Below are 18,364 nucleotides of genomic sequence, written 5' to 3' on the forward strand. Positions count from 1 at the left end.
TATTAGAGTCGGCGTCGGCTGTGCTATAGTAGTGCAATCTAGTGATCAAAATATCAAACTAAATATCGAAACAAGTTACTATGTACATACATATCGATTATAATCGAATTTTGCGTCGTAACAGTTGAGTTGATGGTCTTGTTTTTTCTTTTTCAAGGCCTTCAGTGATCGTGATTGATCTTGTACGTATATATTTATAAAGAATTTATGAAATATCTGTGTAATATTAACTCTATTCTTTAATTTATACATTTAAAATTTATATATATCATATAAGGTATTTGTAATTTATGATTCTAACCAACCAAAACAACTATGTTTGTCTAAAATTATTTTCGTTAATCAATGCACGTGTTCATATCTGCATATGTGCACAATTTTATTTTAATAATTTTGTTTTTTACTGTTTTCATTTGTTTAAATTTAATCTTATTACATATTTTACAGGTTAAACAATCACTATGACGAATTCGAAGGGATATCGTAGAGGAACAAGAGACTTGTTCTCTCGAAAATTCCGCAAACATGGAACAATTCCATTGTCCACGTATATGAAAGTATACAAAGTTGGCGATATTGTTGACATTAAAGGTAATGGAGCTGTCCAAAAAGGAATGCCTTATAAAGTTTATCATGGAAAAACTGGACGTGTATTTAATGTGACTTCACATGCTCTTGGTGTCATTGTCAATAAAAGAGTCCGTGGACGCATCATTGCTAAAAGAATCAATGTTCGTATTGAACATCTTACTCATTCTAAATGCAGAGAAGATTTTTTGAAACGAGTAAAGGAAAATGAAAGGCTCAGAAAGGAAGCAAAGGAAAAGAATATCAGAGTCCAACTAAAAAGGCAACCAGCTGAACCCAGGGGTGCACACATTGTATCTGGACGTGAAAATCCTATTTCACTTGCTCCTATTCCTTATGAATTTATTGCTTAAATTTGAATAAAAATGTCTTTAAAAACATAGTGTTATTTTTATATATATCCTATATTTTAAATTCTTTAATTGCATTGATTTAAAATTAAAATTAAAACTTTTTAGACTAGCTTTACAACAAAGTTAATACAAATAATTTTTCTTAATAAAAGGCGATTTTCACGAAGGCATTGCATTAACGAATAATTCATGAAGCTAATGACTATATTTATATTTTACAGACAAAATATGATTGAATCTATACATAATTTATAAATAATATAACATAATATTTCTAATCTTATACGCTATATGGTATTTCGATCAAGTATGAAATTACTATAGGATCTGTTTAATTGTCATATAATTATATTTAATTCTAACTACAATCTATTGATTGATAAAATAAAATGTAACCAGTTTCGGAACTTTTTTGTATATCCGATGTAAGTCCGTAAAAGTCCTCTATCGTAGATGCATCAATTTTCTGCAATGAAGATTAAATGCACATACATATAAATATCTAACAATAAGTAAGTACTTCTAATAATGTGGATTATTAGAAGCTTACATCGACCATATCATCATCAAAGAGTAACCAAAATCCATGACTTTTCACTATGGAAATGTAATGTCCTCGATTAGGCCCGCTTCCGCAATGTATCACAACTGCGACCAAATCATATAATCGGTCTGGATTTACCGCGTCATCACTCTATAAATAAATTATAAGAAGTACTTTATATACGAATTGTAATAAAAAGTAATATGTAATAAAACATTTCAAATTACATACAGTATTAAACAGACGAAGTTCCAAAGGAAAAACTACCCTGTGAGAAACTTTAATGTGACGATTATATTGTTCTACATATTTGAATCTTTTCAGATGTAATGCCAGTATCATCGGCAATTTTTTAACCCTCATTCGTTTCTACAAAAAAGAAGAAATATATTAATTCCTTTTAAAATCAGTATTTCTTAAATTTTTTTAATTAATACCTGAGCCTCTTGATAACTGCTACAATGATCGCATTTGAATTTGTTGTCGCTACAAAGAGTCTCAGTATTTGAGAAACATCTGAGGCAGTGTGTGATAGAAGTATTTTGATCTACATCAACTTGTAAATCAAAGAAATCCTCATCTTTGCTAGATACAGTCTCACAATTAAGGCAGCGCGTTTCTGATGTCAAAATTCCTTGAAATATTTCATGAACCCAAGTAGGTTCAGGTGGTGAACCAGCATCACCTGCACCACATTTTCCACCAGCTGGTTTACTCTGACTTCTCTCAGCTAAAATGTACAACATAGAAATAATTTCTAAAATATATCATGCACATATGTATGTGTATATGTATCTGTGTAAATTTACATACCTAGAATTATTTCATTTATATGATTTATCAAGAAATTTAAGAATTCATGCGCATCTTGTTGCATATAATTATCAAATTCCTCTATATGTAACAAATTCAATATGTATGATTATAAAAAATTGTGCAATAATAAAACAAATATATTTTTACTAACCTTTTTCTTTTCTTAATCTGGCAATAAACTTCTTTGGAGCTATAGATCCAACTTTCTTTTTCTGAGTTGCAATACTGTAAAACAAGTCTGCTAAACATGTTAATAATGTTTCCTTTGTTCGTTTGTTTCTAGCTTTATACTCTAAAACTTTTTCTCTAAATGGACGACAGAAGTATAAAGCTTGTAATACAGAATTACTATAACAAGTATTTCCAAACTGTAATGATATATAAATATTAAACTTATTATTATTAACACAGTAAAATTGAATCTTTTGTTCAACACATGTATATCATTCAATTTATTTTATATGTATCTAATACTTACATTAACTAATCCAAAATAATGTTCGTTAGGAGGAAATTGATCAGAACCAATATCTCTTTCTAGCTGTGATATATTTGCACCCTAAAATAATAATAAGTACATATTAACAATTTTTATGATAAAATAATGGTACAGATCATAATAATGGTACAAATAATACAAAATAAACATTGAAAAAATTTCTTATGTGCAGGATTTCATTTTGAAAATATATTTCATTGCTTTTATAACTACATGTTATCTCTTATCATGATACAATATTTTTTTTAAATCATGATAACTAGATTTAAACACAGGCTATGGTTAAAAAAGATTCACAACATTAATGTTGACATTATAAAACAACAAAACAAAAACAAATTTTTGTTAACTATAAAATTTGTTTAGTCTTACCATTTTATGATTTAATAATTATTACTGACCACTGACAAACAAACAGCATGGATTTTGATAACAATAAAACCTCCATGGTATTCTAACTTACAGATTTATTGGTTAAACTAGTACAATTGCATAATTGTTAACAATTCTATCAACGAAAATGAAAATAACTATTTTATAAGAGTAATCACTACCAGATATCGTTCACTTGTGTCATTTAACGTGTTCATTAACATTCGCTTTGAAAGATATTGCAGTACTAATTTAGTTTTCGCAAAATAACCAGAAGCAATCTTGCGTCCTCAAAAGCATAAGAAAGGGGCGTTGATATCGATTTCTGGAATGGTTTTCCAACGAAAGATGTCTCTACATGAAAATTTATTCGGTTCAGCTCCTGTGATGTAATTTATCTGTATAAATAGTCTATGGTTTCCAGTATTCCTGATTATTTTCTTGCCCCCATATCATTCAAAACAATTCAAATATAATTAACAAATATATGCAGGTACATGTGTGTACCTTTAGCGAGGCACCACTAATTCTGCATTTATTAGTATGAATTATTACAGGTAACATTCATAAATGTTTGTATTTCGTTATTTTCTTTTATAAATTATTATATATTTTAAACATTTGACAAATTAATTACGACACGAAGTTTTAAAGTTCGAAAAAATATCACTTCTAATTATTCTAATCATATTTTTACGTTCATTTATAGGGTTATTATTTCTAATTTAATCATTTTTCAAATTTTAAACGATGTCAACATTCTGTGCATGTATATAACTACCACCCGGCATTATTTTAAATTTTGATCTATATTTCTACTAAAAATTTGTAATATATCTTTTTTAGGAATATAAATAAGGAAGTCGGACACAGTATCAAATTTAAAGTTTAAAAAGTGGCAGTTTGTAAGAATATGTTAAATATGTCAGAATCTAATGTGAATTCATTTCATTTACTTCGTCACCATTACGACGAAAATCTGTTCTTTCACGAAAATCAAGTGGTGATTTCACTTTATTAGAAAATGACGACGAAGCAGAACGTTTGGCTCGTCGTAAAAATATAAATTCTTCTCCCTCTGTATCAAGTGCCACAAGCGGCAGACGTTCCTTAGGACTTAGTTTTTTAGTACACATGCCAGCTTCTCAAATGGCAGAGCGTATATCTCAGTGCATAAAACTTGGTACAGAGAATAAAATTAATCCAAAAAATGCATTTAGCTTAGAGATGATTGATTTTATGGCATACATGATTAAGAAACAAGATGCCAATATGTCTAATTTACAAGTAGCTAGTACATCTTTAGATGTAAGCACTAAAATCTATGGATTTCGTGTTGATGGAGTACATATGGACATACTTAAATTGGTTGGTGGATTGGAGAGACAAGAAAGGGATGATAAAAGTCATAATAATGCATTAGAAATGGACTGTCAGGAGGAAGTCACAAATAATCAAGCAGAAAACTTGGAGAAGAGAAAAAAGATGAAAAAGAAACATAAACCATTTAGTACTGTGGAAGCCTTAAGAACTGATACGAAAACTGAAAAGCCTTCTTTAGCAATTATGGAAGCAGATTCACAAACCACAAATGTATTATATCAAGTATCGTTACCAAACCATGCAAATTCTAGATTTTATCTACATCCATATAATGATATTTTGGTAGATAGAATAGAATGTAAAGAGATAGGAGATAAAAATTTAGCATGCACTATTCCAAAAATAACAGACTTATCGCAAATGGAAATTTGTTATCCTATACATTATTTTAACTTTCATAGTTGGAATGCAGATGAAGAACTAGAAACAGTTCACCTAGAAGAAAGTAATGAAAGTAGATTTGAATTTGATCTTGATGCTGGTGTACCATCTGACGATGAACGTGATTCTAGTAGTGGAAATTATTTTAATACCGAAGAGTGCACAGAAGAAAATGTAAATATGTGTGCTATAGCATCAAAACCAGTAGAAAATATTGTAGATTTTTGTAATGTTTTAAGCAATGCAGTATCATCATCAAAAACATCAGAATATTCGTTCGTCCACAGCAATTTAAACATACATTGGGCAGGTCCATCGCATTGGAAACTTACTAATTTCAAAAAAATATCATCTAACAGCAATGTAATTGAAACATGCCAGCAAGCACCAATAAAGAAAAGAAAAGAAATGGAATTAAATTATGGTGATGAAACTTTCAAAGTATAAAAGCGAAATTTTTACCAAGTAAATCAAACAAAATGATCGTTAACGCCGTTAAAACAGAATGGAACGAAGAAATATTGACATTACCTCCGGATAAACATTATGATATCGCACGAGCTAATAAATTGTATCTTCATCCATTGACTGTTAAATGTCCAGAAATAAATGCTACTTGCTTATCCGATGATGTAGATAATTATCATCATGGAAATGAGAATGATGTATCAATGGCTCGTTCTCCTCGTGAATAATGATGAATATCAAGAGAATAGAAATTTGTAACTGAAAATGGGAATCTGACAGGAACACAAGTGCCTTTTACTGGAGAAAATCTAGTTGCCATACCAAAATTAACAAATAAGGCATGTATTGCCTATTGTACACGTGCAAAAAAGATTGATATGAAACAATTAAAGAAATCTATTTGGACGTGTTTAAGGAGTAAAAGATATGAGACTGTAAAAGAAACAGAGGAAGAAGAAGAAGAACTCACTGACAAAATGCAAGAGAGCAAATATTTTAGTGAGGTATATAAAATTGTGCCAAATTTATTAACCAGAACTAATATTGAAGCATTAAGTTTTCCAATTTCTTTTGTATCTTTATTGCATTTAGCAAATGAAAAAACGTTAAAAATAACTTCTAGTTCGGACTTAAAAGAACTCATTATAGAACAAGACTAAATACATGTATAAATCTACAAAGTTCTTGTACACAAAATATTTAAATGTAAAAAAAAATATATATTTTATTTACAACAGATAAATACATATTGAAAATTCTGTTTTATTTTATATTCATGTAATGTTATTTTAATACACAATAAATTAAGTACATTTTTTAATGACTCTCCATTATTTTATAACTTTTCATACATTTTGTAAACTGATTCAAAGAAATTCAGTAATTTAGATTTCAATAGCGTTACTGCTAGTGATCCATCATTAATTTTAAAAATAAATTTTAAAATATGATTAAATGATTTATATAAACTACATTGAAACAATAAATTGGATGAGTAAATGTTAGAATTTAATAAATTTGCCATTTATATTGGGCGCGTTCAGAGTTCTAGAAGTATATATATTTCAGGGAGCCATAAAAATTACTTACTACATATGTAAATTGCAATGTTGGCGATCCTGAAATCGCATTATATGAAAAATTGATGAGCTGTGAGCATCTGCAGGCGCGTCGTTGTGTTATGTTGTGATTGATGTTTATCACGAATAACTTTCAAGCAAAAGTTTACGTATTTGGCCTATAATTTAGGGCCGCGAAAATGTAACGTATGATATTTGAATCAACCTATGAACATACTTTCGTCTTAAATGTAAAAAAGAAAAAACTTGGTATTTTCTAGTAGAATAGACGTTGTTCTTTTGCGACGATATATGTAATTGTGTGCTCGTAGAGCGGGAACCGTGAATATTTCATACTGGCAGATTTTGATGCAATTTACGAAGAAGAGGAAGAAAATGAACAAAACTTTGAAGAACACTACGTAACAAATGGTACCGATCCTATAGTTATTCGTGGAGCTGGCAACATGACTGTGTGCGTAATTTCTGTTACTGTTTAAATTTTTCTCTACATTAATTAAAATCTGTTTTAAGAACAAAGAAACAAAAGCTATTAAATACATATTTTTATAGATACAGACCTCACATTATCGACGATTTATCCATTAATTAAAAAAATATATATTTTAGAAAACGTAAAATTGTATAAGAAAAAAAATACATACTGATCGAATTGAGTAACCTCCTCCTTTTCGAAGTCCGTCTGTTAAAATTAATAATTGTCGAAAAGAATTTATTTTTGTATAATTTGATTATTATTTGTTTAGATTGGGCTTAGTAATCGCTTTGAATCAGAATTTCCGATGGCCTGGTGTCGCGTGTTGCTCCGGAAGAGTTTTAAAGCGACTGTCATGAGAATAAATAGTGTACTGAAAAAAACATTACCAGTTAATGTTAAATGGTTATTTTGTGGTTGTTGTTTGTGCTGTTGTACATTAGGATGTTCTCTTTGGCCTGTTATTTGTTTGAGTAAAAGGGTAAATACACATTTAATTTATTTAAACATCCTTATTTATAGTAACATGTACTGTATTAAAAAATATTAAAATACTTTGATAGACACAACATTCGTTAAACAAGTTATTAGAAATGGGAAAACAGTAGGCTGTATCACAACTGGTTACAGTGGAGATTAGCGAAACAAAGATGTGATACTCATCCATGATGGAATATGTAAGTAAATATAACCATAAATTACTGTGCAATCAACGTGTTAACGTTAATTCTGAACATGAAATCTTCATTATAATTTGTTTACTTATAAAAATTTAATAAAAATATTTTTTTCTTACAAATTATTTCTTTGAGAAAAAGAAGTGATCTTTTTGATTATGTAAATAGCTGAAACCTTACTTATATAAATAAGTTATACTTTAGTTACATCACTTTTTATGCTATTTTTATCTATATTTTTTATACCTTTGGTTTAGTATAAGTGACATATCTTATTTTCACTATTTATGTTACAGGTACTTTTAATTGAATTATCCCAAAAATACCCATATATAAACCTGACTAAAGATCTGGACTTTTGACTTTACGTATGTAGTAACAAGTCTAAAATATGAAAAGCCAATGCTTCTGGTTTAATTTGAAATAAAAAAAGTGAAGCATTACTAGAAGAGGCACTGGTGGGATGCTTATTTTTGTAAATATTATATGTAGGATTGCATTGTATAATAATGAAATAAGTATCTTAATTAACTATGACAAATTAGTTTTGTTTATTAAAATATACTTGATCAGATATAGAAGTGCGAAAAGTTTATGTATTTATTTTCTATTAAAAGAAATTTTACTTTTTTCAAGTTTATTATTTAATTGAAAACAGAAAAATATTAACAAATGTTCTACAGAAAGCTGCAAAAAAATCAATATCTCATTCACTAGTCATTAAAACAATTATTTTAAATAACTTGTTTGTTCTCTTATAACTTTCAAAACCTACATTTTGACTAGATATTAGGTTTTCAGGTAAGAAATTAATCTGACACAGTACAACGAATGCATTTGAGTACAGCAATGCCTTGAAAGTTGACCATTATTGTTCCTAACAATTCTTAGAACTGGCTTCATGAAATGATCATTCAGTGCTGTTACTTGAAAGCTGTTTCTCGTACGCAGACAACAGGAATTAAACATATACCTGAAATGACTAATTCCCTTGAAAGTTGATCATGGTTAACTTTTAAGGCATTCCTGTATTTGTGACACAAAGACAAAAAATAATTATCATGAAGTCCTTATATATAATCATAATACAAAATCTACAGATACTCATTTGTATGTATATATTTATGTATACAATATAGAAACTTATTTTGTCTAAAGGTTGATTTCTTACCAAGGTGATATTAGAAAATATGACACATATATGTATATGCATATATGCATTTTACTTTCTGACATAAATTTTACATAATTTAGGACAATTAAGTATATAAACAAATGTAAATGGTTTTAAACGATATTTAAGACACAGTAGGGGATAAATTAATTTTTGATTACTGATAGCAATTTTTAGAAAGTGATAGTTTTTTAAAAATGGAAAAAAATAATCGATACAATAATCATGAATATTTTATGATAAGTTATATGGTTCTGCACGAGATACTTCTCTGGAAAAAATTGTTTTCTGAAATGTGATACGTTGATTGACAGAAACTTCAGATCATTCTTATTGAACTTTGATACTGTAACAAATTTATAAAACACATTAATTGGAAAAGTATTATAAATATTTTGTTTATTATTCAGTGGCTGTGATTGAGAATATAAGATTAGTTTTTCAATTTATGTGTGCATATTGTACAAGCTTTAAGACTGTATATGGTTTGAGTTCTCTATAAGGTGATCATATTTTTATTTCATAATGGTACGCTACTTAATTTGCAAAGTTTTCAAGAATAGCCATGATATATACATATATGTATATGTATATATTGTAATAATAAAATATCATTTTTGATGTGCCAAGTAAATGTTTATAAATCAACTGATTTATGAAATACCACAAACATGTATTTCAAGTATTATTATAAAAAAAATTGTATTAATATTCTATTTTACTTTATTTGAGATGTACTGTGCAATGAACCATAAATATGAAAAGATTTAACTGTTTGTGTAGAATGTGCGAATCAATAAAGGTCAATATGCTTGTGTGCTACATCTTAATATTAATAATATATCTTTGTAATAATCAATATTTATTCCTTTTCGAGTGTAGTGAATTATTAATTTAAATACAATGCAAGTACTTTCTGATATTTGTAAATGTGTAGATGCAACTATTTAAAAGTAGCGGTTTAATGAAGAAGAAATAAAAATAGAATCTACATTTATTAATTGAATGATCTGAATCTGTAAACTTCACTACTTGTAATTGCATTTAAAATTAAAATTAGAATTACATATAATTAATTTCGTAGTGAAATTATATTGCCCATTTTTATGAGTGCGACTGTAAATACATATGTTAAGAAATGTATATTTAATACCTACACAAATATCATATTGTATAATTAATTAAGAATTATAACAAATTTAGAATTTTTGAGATTAGAGAATTAATAAAATTATTTCGAGGAATGCATTGAATCTGACGAATTTAGAACTATTTCAATAAATAAATGTTATTATTAGAAAATAAATTATTTCTTTAAAAAACTGACAAATCTATTATTATATTGAAATTATGATAGAGAGAATTGATAGGAAAGAAAAAATAGCGCGAGGTACAAAATTTATGCAACAAGAGGGATATATTTTTGATAGGTAGAACAAATTAATGAAAAATTACTGTCCCCAGAAATGTATATTATATGTTGTGATATGTTTCATCAAAATGTAATAAAAGTGTAAAAATTCTGATAAATGAATTTAAAGAAACGAGTCACTTATATAATTACAAATTAAATTGATATATTTTAGCACAGCACAAGAAAAGAAGAATATTTAATAATTTTGCCAAAATAAAAATTAGGCTAGCATGTTTTCAATGTGTGCCTTTCACTTGTGAATTTGTGTTAATTGTATATGTACATATATATCTAATGTTGAAAATATATTGTAAACTATATTTTTATTGACAATATTCCTATCCAATATGATTAATAGTTTAAACATTCTTTCAGCTAAAAATATTGTGCTTTAATTGCAACCTTCAATTGTACATTAGATACTGTATATCCATAATTATTTTATAATTATTTTATAATTATGGATATAATCTTTTTTTTCTACGAAGAGAAACATGTTTTACGAAAATAAACGTAAATACATATCTATTAAAGAAACGTTTGGAAAGGCGCGTACAAATTTCAACTTAAGTGTACACAAAATGCAGGTCTGCTTCTAATCACATACAAGCCTATAAGCTGTTATCTGTATTAAGATGATATTTGCTGAGAATAATTCTATGTTATGATAATTGACAACAGGTGCCTTTGCTGTTCTTAATGAGAAGACATCATTATAGTCATCATAGTGAAAAGGTGTTTGACAGAGGAAGAGATCTTAAATTCAAGCAAAATACTTATATGCTTTTTCTTTTTAAATACACTTACATAATGTGTGTAAAAATAATTTATTAAATTATATAAACATACAATTGTTTATATTGATGTTAAATGTACTATTACAAACAATTGAATCTACCCAAACTTCGTTAAAAGACGAACTCAGGTGAGAAGAACGTTTAAGATAATAAATATCCATTACGAAAGTTTTATATTTCATAAGTAAATCTGTTTAATGTTCTAAAAACCATGTGTTTTTATTTATTTAATTAAAAATTATAAATATAAAACGTCTGTTGCGTTTTTGTTCGAAGAAATTTAACATGTCCATTACCACTGAAAACTTTGGATTTTATTTACAACTTCACGCAACCAGACTTGGAAATTATATGGCCTTGTGAAGTTCGTTTTTACTGGTTATCGTTACAACCATTTGTTAAATTTGTACGTTTTCTACTTGGCTATATAACGCCGTTTATTATAATTCTTGGTAAGAACAACAAAGCACTTTTATCATTATAATACAGTAGACTGTCAATTAACTGGAGTAATAAAAAATTCGAATTTTTAAAATAGTTTTATTTGATCGTATTTTACTTAGAATATTTTTTAAATACTGAATCTATAGTCGATTAATTAAGAGGGCCCTCGAAAGTCTCAGAAATCGTAATCGCGTAATGCCGGCATTTTTTTTTTAAATTCGGGTCTTTTCCTCTTCTTAATCGAGAGTCTATTGTATTGCATTTCATTTAATACGTTATTCTCAATTATTATTTATACAGGTGTAATATTAAATACAATTTCTTTTGGGATGCTAAGTACTCCTATACTTTGCGAATCGAATTTATCTCTTTATTTAAAAGCGCTTGCGTTATCTGATAACGGAGCGCTAGTTTTTAATTATGCTGTAGGTCTTGCTAAATCAAACTTTACGTTTGTTAATAATCTTTTCATGGTAAGTGATTGCTTAAATAATTTGTTGAATTTATCATTTATAAAGTAATTGAGATTTACCTTGTTTTTTCTTCTTCTTCTTCTTCTTTGTTTTTTGTTTTTTTGTTTTTGTTTAGAATAATAGGTTCCTGTGTAGTTTAAATTCTGTTAGTATGGAATTCTTCCAATTTACATCTACTTGGTTGGTTGTGGCTCTCACCTGGAGACGAGTTTCGCTATTATGTTTCCTTTTGGAATACGTAGTTGTTGTAGTAATTGCTCTGAAATAATAACTATTACAATTTTAATATTCCGTCAGTTTTATCATATCATTAACAAAGTTATACTCAGGAGGTAAATATTATATTTTCAAATTTGACTATGTTAATTATTAAAATAAATTACTTAATGTACAGGATACGAAACGGATAGTGTTTTCGAATTTATTCCATGTCAAAAGAAAATAAAACCATGGGGTAGTGCTATGTATTTCTACATTGCTTTATCAACATGGTTGCCATTACTTTTCATATTTATTGGAAATATTTTACTTATCTTACACATGAAGAAAACTGAGAAAATTCATTGTCAGTTAACTCGTAAGTAAATCGTCTAACTAGAATTCTGTAATTAAGGAATCATAAATAAATTGAATAGTATCATTTCTTAGAAAATTTCAGACATAAAACAAATAGAACACATCATACTTCCAGAACATTACTTGTTGTGTCAACCGTTTATTTAATATTACTGTTACCCCTTGGCATAGTTGAAACTTTGGAACTCTATTGGGATATTATCCTGATTAAATTTCCTGCTACTGAAACAAAGGAAAAAGCAGAATATGTACATTGGTACGATTAAAAAACAATAGTAATAAAAAAAAAATATGTATATACTTATATTTATTTATTTATAATATTCGACTCTTTCAGGTTGAAAGAGAAAATGTTGTTGAAATGGTGTCGCGGCTTATGTTTTCACGTATACCACTGGAATTTTGCAGTTAATTTCTTTTTATACTACTTAACAGGTGAAAAATTTAAAAAAGCTGTGATACAGACACTAAGTCGTTACAAAGACGTAATACAATGGTGTCTCGCTAATGGTCCAGGATTTCGTCCGGTTAACAGTCCATCGCTATCTCCACCAATTCTTGGAACTGATATTGTGGAATAATCCACATCAGTGTTAAATATCTAAAATTTAAAGTAAATAAATTTAACCGGCATCTGCTCTCCGGATAACAATCCCATTCTTGGACGTTTAATACAGCACTACTGTATTTTCAGTATATTCCGAATACATTAACAAATGTATATTTAATTACAAATATTCTACACATTTAAAATCAGTACAGTCATCAATTATTTATGACAAGAGCTATCACGCTTAACGAGCAAACAATTGCTGATAGTATTTCTGCGTATAATATCATGTTACGAATACTTACAATTAGTATTAGTTTTTTTTTTTTTTAAAGACTGTTAGCATTAAAGATAATAAAATACTTTTTCCATATGCACACATTTTTATTCTACATATAAATTATTATCATTACTTGTTTTTGCAAACTAAGGAAGAATTTAAAATTTATACAATCATGACATCCTTAATGTTATCGCATTAAATAAATCATTTTACGCATATTATAAAATTAATTAACAATGCATCTTAAAGAATAATTAAAAAATTTCAGTTTTTAATTTATTAATTTTGAAATCGAATTCCATCTGATTCCAATATAAATCGTAGAATTAATTAAATTGTTATTAATACTGCAATTGAAATTTTTTGTCATTTTCGCTAATTTTATAACAATCTAGTACATAGTACAATTGAAAAGTACCTATTTATATACACGCATACATACACTTTCATACATACGTATCTTTAAGAAATATTTTAAATAATTCACAAGTTATGCACAAATTAAATTTGTAAACATGTAATTAAGTATTTACATTAATGTATATGAAAACTTAAGTATCCGGAATATTAAAATGATATATTTCCAAAATTGCGTATCCATATACCACATACTTACTACTTATATCATCGTTTTTACATTGGTAACTGATTAGGATAGATTTTGAATATAACGAAATACAGTTTAATATGTAATAAATATGAAATATACCCATTTGTTAGATATAGAACTCTTGTTATTTTTAGCTGTAATACGTAATTGCAATCACTCAAAGATTTCTGTTTGTTGTTATACATTTTAAAGTATGATATTACAATGTACATATTATAAAAATTGAAGCATTACGTATTTAACTGTAATTTTATATTAATTGCTGAAAGTATGAAACATTTTATATACATGTAGAAAAATATATAATTGTTTGTTTTATGTTACTTATACGTACGTAGCAAAGTACAAAATGTATTTAAATGATTATTTCTTGAACAAGTATATCAATTTATTATGTTTCTAGCATTTATTATTGTGTATAGTAAATAAAAATCTATAGAGAATATTGTTTTTAAATTTGATAATACACTACATAGAAAAATATTTGTCTGCAATGCAAAGACAAATAGCATTATTTAAAAATCATAGAGATTGTTTATGAAACACTTTTATTATCAAGCTATTGTAAATACCATGCAAATTTCTATGTTGATCCCTTTGTACGTGTATATTCTTCATGCATTTAATGTAATAAAAATATATATATTACATTATTAATGAATAATTTTCATATTTGATAGTTAACTTTATAATAGTAAAAAAAGAACATTTCATGTATTTCTCTTTTAAATATTGAAAATCTTTAATTATTTTATTCTTCAATATAGAGAGTTAAGCACAGATATTCTAATTTTTAATTTTTGATTCAAAATTGGTCAAAATATCGTTTCACTAAATTTACAAAGCAATGGATTCATCTATAAAATTTCAGTCTTTTGCCTTTAGCCATTTAATGATTGAAGAAACACGATTTCCGTTTTAAACATAATATTGTTGTGAAACTATTGATTTATAACATATACATACAGATTAATTGAATGATGGAATATTACATGGGATTCTGTTCACATAATTTGCTGGAAACTGCCCTTTCCGACCTTTACATTCACCGTACAACCAATCTTGTGATATCCTTGATAAAACTGTGATTTTATCACCTTCCTGCAACACATAGTACACAGAAGATTCAAATGTATCTTGACAATACTGTTTTTTTTTTCTTTTTAATCTATGTTTATTAACAAAACCTCATATATGAACTATCAACTTACATTAAACTTTAAATCTTCTATTGTTTCCCCTTTAAAGGAATAGACAGCAACAACTACATTATCTGGAACACCAGGCAGTGGAACTCTTATATCAATGAAATTAATAGGAAATATTCCTTTTCGGTTTCCTATCCTGCCTTCCATCCAATCATCATTAACTTTTTTAATCAAATATATTTTATCACCTTCGTTAAAAGATAAATCATCTTCGTGCGTTACAGGAAAGTCATAAAGAGCAATGCCATAAGGTTCTTCACTGATCATCTAAAAATGTAAAATTAAAGAGTAACAATTGTCTATGTAAAATATATAAATCAAATTATAATTACTTACTGAAAGATCGTTTGTTTCTGTTAAATACTCTGGTGGTGGTGCAGGTGGTGGTATTGTGGGCATTGGTGGAGAAGAATTATCTTTAGGCTCGTTCGGCCATGAATTAGTTAAATCTAATGTTATTGGTTTTGTAAATGGCCCTGCTGTTTTATTAAAACAATTGGACTCTATCTCAATTGTACGATTAATTTTATTCTCTACTCTTTTTTGTGAAATTTTTGGTGCTGGTGGTTTGGGTACTTTTGCACGAATAATAGTAGGCAATGACTGAGTAATTTTTGAACATGTCTGATTAAAAGACATTTGATTATTTGTATTGAAAGCAAAGAACTGTGCATCTCCTATGGATTTTACAGGTTCAACTGTATTGTAATTAGTTACTTCTAATGGTCCAAATGGATCTGACATCGAATTAATTTGCCAAGGGTCATTTTTTGGCATTTTCTTAGCAGATATTCCAAACACATCAAAATCATCTTCAAAGGCACTTTCTGTTTGAGATGTATTTCCACTACTTGTAAATACAGATGGATTTGAATTACCATCACTGCCAAAACTATCAATGCTAACACCGTCGCTACTTGATCGAGTTGTAAAAGTTGGAGAACCAGGTGGACTAAAATCTATTAGACAAACTGATCCATTTGTATGTTCAGATTGTGATATTGCACTTTGTATTTGGCTATTCAATTGTGTTGTACTTAAATGTTCACTTCTTTTCCTTCCAAAAAGATTACTCAATAGTTCTGTTGGTTTTGCCTGTATAAATACCATGCAAATACAGTTAAATAACATTTATAAATCAAAAAAACTTTGATTAAATTAATATCTACATACTGGTTTCTTTGATTTATCCTTCTGTATTTGTAAGTGATTTTGATTAAACTTTGGTGGTGGTGGTCGAGGAGGTGGTTTCTTCTTTTGAATGGATTGTTGCATAGAACCGTAAACATCATTTCTATGAAAATTAAACATTGTACAAATTTGACACAATATTATACAAAAAATATGTTAACAATAAAAATAATCAAATGAAAAATTGCATAAAAACGTAGCATTGAACTCACGTGCTATTCCACATAACATTTCTTTGTGCTGTTGAATTGACAGGTGGACGAGGAGCAGAACGTGTAGGAATTCGCATTTCTGCAAACGAGTATGAAATAAAATTATAATTCAGAATGTAATTTTTACGAGATATGATATCGGAACGTGTATTGGATAGATTACTTGTATAAATTTTTCCTAAACGTTCATATACATCGAGGCAAATGCGTAGCGTTAATACAAACAGAATCCGACAACACAATGCCCGTATTCACGGAAGAACTCAAGTACTACAATTACACGCCCACTATCAAATGTCAAACACTTTTTTTAACATTAAACAGATGCATAATGGCAGGGATAACCATTACGAATTTAACGAATTGCAATATTCTTGAATCTGACGTACGAGTCAAAAATGTGACGTAGTAATTAAATTTAATTGTAATATTACATATGTTAATAATAGACTACGACATTTAAATTGTTGTTACATAGAATTTCTTGGACTGAACTAACTACTTGATAATTTTCTTTAAATGACAGTTACAATCATTGACAGGTTTGCGCATACTACTCACCTGTTCTTACGTTTGCGGCCATTTTTCGTTCGACACGATTGCAACTATTATGTATCTGACATCGGGATAAAATATTTAAAATAAATTAATTAAACGATGACACAATTCAATCAATGAACATTTTTCATTTTAACAAAATTTTCTAAGAAAATCAAACACTGATTAAACAAAAAAACAATCATGTGTTACTAAAAAATTTGATTACGTTATTGAGTGATTTCACTCATCGAGGAAAGTTCTTGAATCAATAACGTTTAATTTTTACGATTGCAAAGAACAGTTGTTTTTACGAGTAATACGATCGTTAATTAAAATCTTTATCAACTGTTTATATATATATACATATATGTTTTTTTTTCAAAGCAAAACCGTATAACAGATATAAAAATTTTGTAAATTGTTTGACGATATATTGTAGGTATACTGATTTGAAATTTGTAAAATTACATAAAAGGCGAATTATTACAAAACTGAAAAATTCTGGGTACATTTATGTCCTCATGGTGGTTAATGTGTAATCTCAGATTCCTAACCTAAACACAGAAATCTAATAAATACTTTTTTGATTTCTTTATTAATTCTACGAAATATTATTTTTATTTAGTACGCATAATATAACAATTTTTACTTTTAATTATATTTATATAATTGTACATTTTGAAAGACTATTACGTAATTTAAAATGTTGAATCTTTTTCCATTGTCCAACATGAAACATTAACCCACATTAACCTCCAACACATTTTTGTTATCTAACATCATTCAATAGAAATAATAAAAATTTATAAAAAATATTCTTTAATTGCTTAATATTGTTCAACGTCAGTAGAAATATAATTTAAACATTAAAAGATATTAACATTAAGAATGTTTAATGAAAACTTAATGAAAACAGAATTTTCTAGAAATCTGATTACATAATAATTGGTTCAAGAATATTGCAATACTGGTTTTGTATTTTATTTATCATTTTCTTCAACCCTTGGACATGGTTGGACAGCAGACCCTGGGGAGAGTCAGAACTTTAATTTAATTATGCATTTCACATTGTTTTTAGTTTCTAAATTTCACACTGTTCTTTTAGAATTACATTTCCAATATATGAAACCATTTTTAATATATAGTGTCACGACTAATTCACGCTCTGCTGTTCAAGGGTTTATCACTAACATAAAACAAATAGTATATTTTGATTCCATACAGAAATTTAAATCGACGAGTAAATAGTTGAGGAAT

General features: G+C 27.7%; 6 protein-coding genes across 9 annotated transcripts; 4 read left to right on the forward strand and 2 right to left on the reverse strand.

Moving 5' to 3' along the window:
- The first annotated feature begins 92 nt into the window (after window positions 1–92).
- Window positions 93–968, forward strand: LOC114873575 (60S ribosomal protein L21). 2 transcript variants are annotated; one of them, XM_029182023.1, is made up of 2 exons: window positions 93–182; window positions 448–968. In XM_029182023.1, exon 2 carries the CDS (start codon window positions 462–464, stop codon window positions 939–941), a length of 480 nt encoding a protein of 159 aa, XP_029037856.1. In that variant the 5' UTR covers window positions 93–182; window positions 448–461; the 3' UTR covers window positions 942–968. The 2 variants fall into 2 exon arrangements, with proteins under 2 accessions (XP_029037856.1, XP_029037857.1); XM_029182024.2 differs by lacking the exon at window positions 93–182 and adding an exon at window positions 189–277.
- A 159-nt stretch (window positions 969–1,127) lies between these two features.
- On the reverse strand, window positions 1,128–3,433 carry LOC114873574 (ubiquitin carboxyl-terminal hydrolase 46). The gene is made up of 8 exons (XM_029182021.2): window positions 3,173–3,433; window positions 2,780–2,860; window positions 2,453–2,669; window positions 2,299–2,379; window positions 1,923–2,215; window positions 1,717–1,854; window positions 1,492–1,635; window positions 1,128–1,407 (listed from the first exon to the last, which is right to left on the reverse strand). The coding sequence occupies exons 1-8, from the start codon at window positions 3,173–3,175 to the stop codon at window positions 1,300–1,302; spliced, it is 1,065 nt and encodes a 354-aa protein (XP_029037854.1). The 5' UTR covers window positions 3,176–3,433; the 3' UTR covers window positions 1,128–1,299.
- Window positions 3,434–3,582: 149 nt separating this feature from the next.
- Window positions 3,583–6,227, forward strand: LOC114873573 (condensin complex subunit 2-like). Its single transcript, XM_029182019.2, is given in 3 exon segments — window positions 3,583–3,729; window positions 4,019–5,365; window positions 5,368–6,227. Coding segments are annotated over 2 exon segments (1,323 nt in total). The 5' UTR covers window positions 3,583–3,729; window positions 4,019–4,306; the 3' UTR covers window positions 5,632–6,227.
- LOC114873607 (cysteine-rich hydrophobic domain-containing protein 2) lies at window positions 5,782–7,997 on the forward strand. The gene is given in 7 exon segments (XM_046288464.1): window positions 5,782–5,907; window positions 6,795–6,941; window positions 7,230–7,439; window positions 7,522–7,551; window positions 7,553–7,613; window positions 7,616–7,635; window positions 7,932–7,997. Coding segments are annotated over 7 exon segments (660 nt in total).
- A 2,375-nt stretch (window positions 7,998–10,372) lies between these two features.
- On the forward strand, window positions 10,373–13,376 carry LOC114873606. Its single transcript, XM_029182107.2, is given in 9 exon segments — window positions 10,373–11,148; window positions 11,297–11,472; window positions 11,765–11,937; window positions 12,053–12,146; window positions 12,149–12,225; window positions 12,227–12,269; window positions 12,332–12,514; window positions 12,586–12,769; window positions 12,851–13,376. Coding segments are annotated over 9 exon segments (1,236 nt in total). The 5' UTR covers window positions 10,373–11,086; the 3' UTR covers window positions 13,095–13,376.
- A 1,513-nt stretch (window positions 13,377–14,889) lies between these two features.
- Window positions 14,890–18,275, reverse strand: LOC114873611 (abl interactor 2-like). 3 transcript variants are annotated; one of them, XM_029182114.2, is made up of 7 exons: window positions 17,801–18,275; window positions 17,129–17,183; window positions 16,568–16,646; window positions 16,338–16,458; window positions 15,501–16,259; window positions 15,168–15,431; window positions 14,890–15,057 (listed from the first exon to the last, which is right to left on the reverse strand). In XM_029182114.2, the coding sequence occupies exons 1-7, from the start codon at window positions 17,837–17,839 to the stop codon at window positions 14,926–14,928; spliced, it is 1,449 nt and encodes a 482-aa protein (XP_029037947.1). In that variant the 5' UTR covers window positions 17,840–18,275; the 3' UTR covers window positions 14,890–14,925. The 3 variants fall into 3 exon arrangements, with proteins under 3 accessions (XP_029037947.1, XP_029037948.1, XP_029037949.1); XM_029182115.2 differs by lacking the exon at window positions 17,801–18,275 and having other exon boundaries at window positions 17,129–17,477; XM_029182116.1 differs by lacking the exons at window positions 17,129–17,183; window positions 17,801–18,275 and adding an exon at window positions 16,731–17,120.
- Window positions 18,276–18,364: the final 89 nt, after the last annotated feature.

Source organism: Osmia bicornis, chromosome 13 (genome assembly GCF_907164935.1).
Source record: "Osmia bicornis bicornis chromosome 13, iOsmBic2.1, whole genome shotgun sequence".
In the NCBI taxonomy this organism is placed as follows: Eukaryota; Metazoa; Arthropoda; class Insecta; order Hymenoptera; family Megachilidae; genus Osmia; species Osmia bicornis.

Bases quoted from the DNA above. Each gene is read 5' to 3' on its own strand.
- LOC114873575 (XM_029182023.1), top strand. From the start codon at position 462: ATGACGAATTCGAAGGGATATCGTAGAGGAACAAGAGACTTGTTCTCT.
- LOC114873574 (XM_029182021.2), bottom strand. The intron at 2,670-2,779 runs GTAAGTATTAGA...ATATCATTACAG, and splicing joins ATTATTTTGGATTAGTTAAT to TTTGGAAATACTTGTTATAG. The intron at 2,380-2,452 runs GTTAGTAAAAAT...TGTTACATATAG, and splicing joins CAGATTAAGAAAAGAAAAAG to AGGAATTTGATAATTATATG.
- LOC114873611 (XM_029182114.2), bottom strand. From the start codon at position 17,839: ATGTTGGACAATGGAAAAAGATTCAACATTTTAAATTAC. The intron at 17,184-17,800 runs GTAATAGTCTTT...TCCCGATGTCAG, and splicing joins GATTCAACATTTTAAATTAC to ATACATAATAGTTGCAATCG. The intron at 16,647-17,128 runs GTGAGTAGTATG...ACTCGTTTGCAG, and splicing joins GGCCGCAAACGTAAGAACAG to AAATGCGAATTCCTACACGT.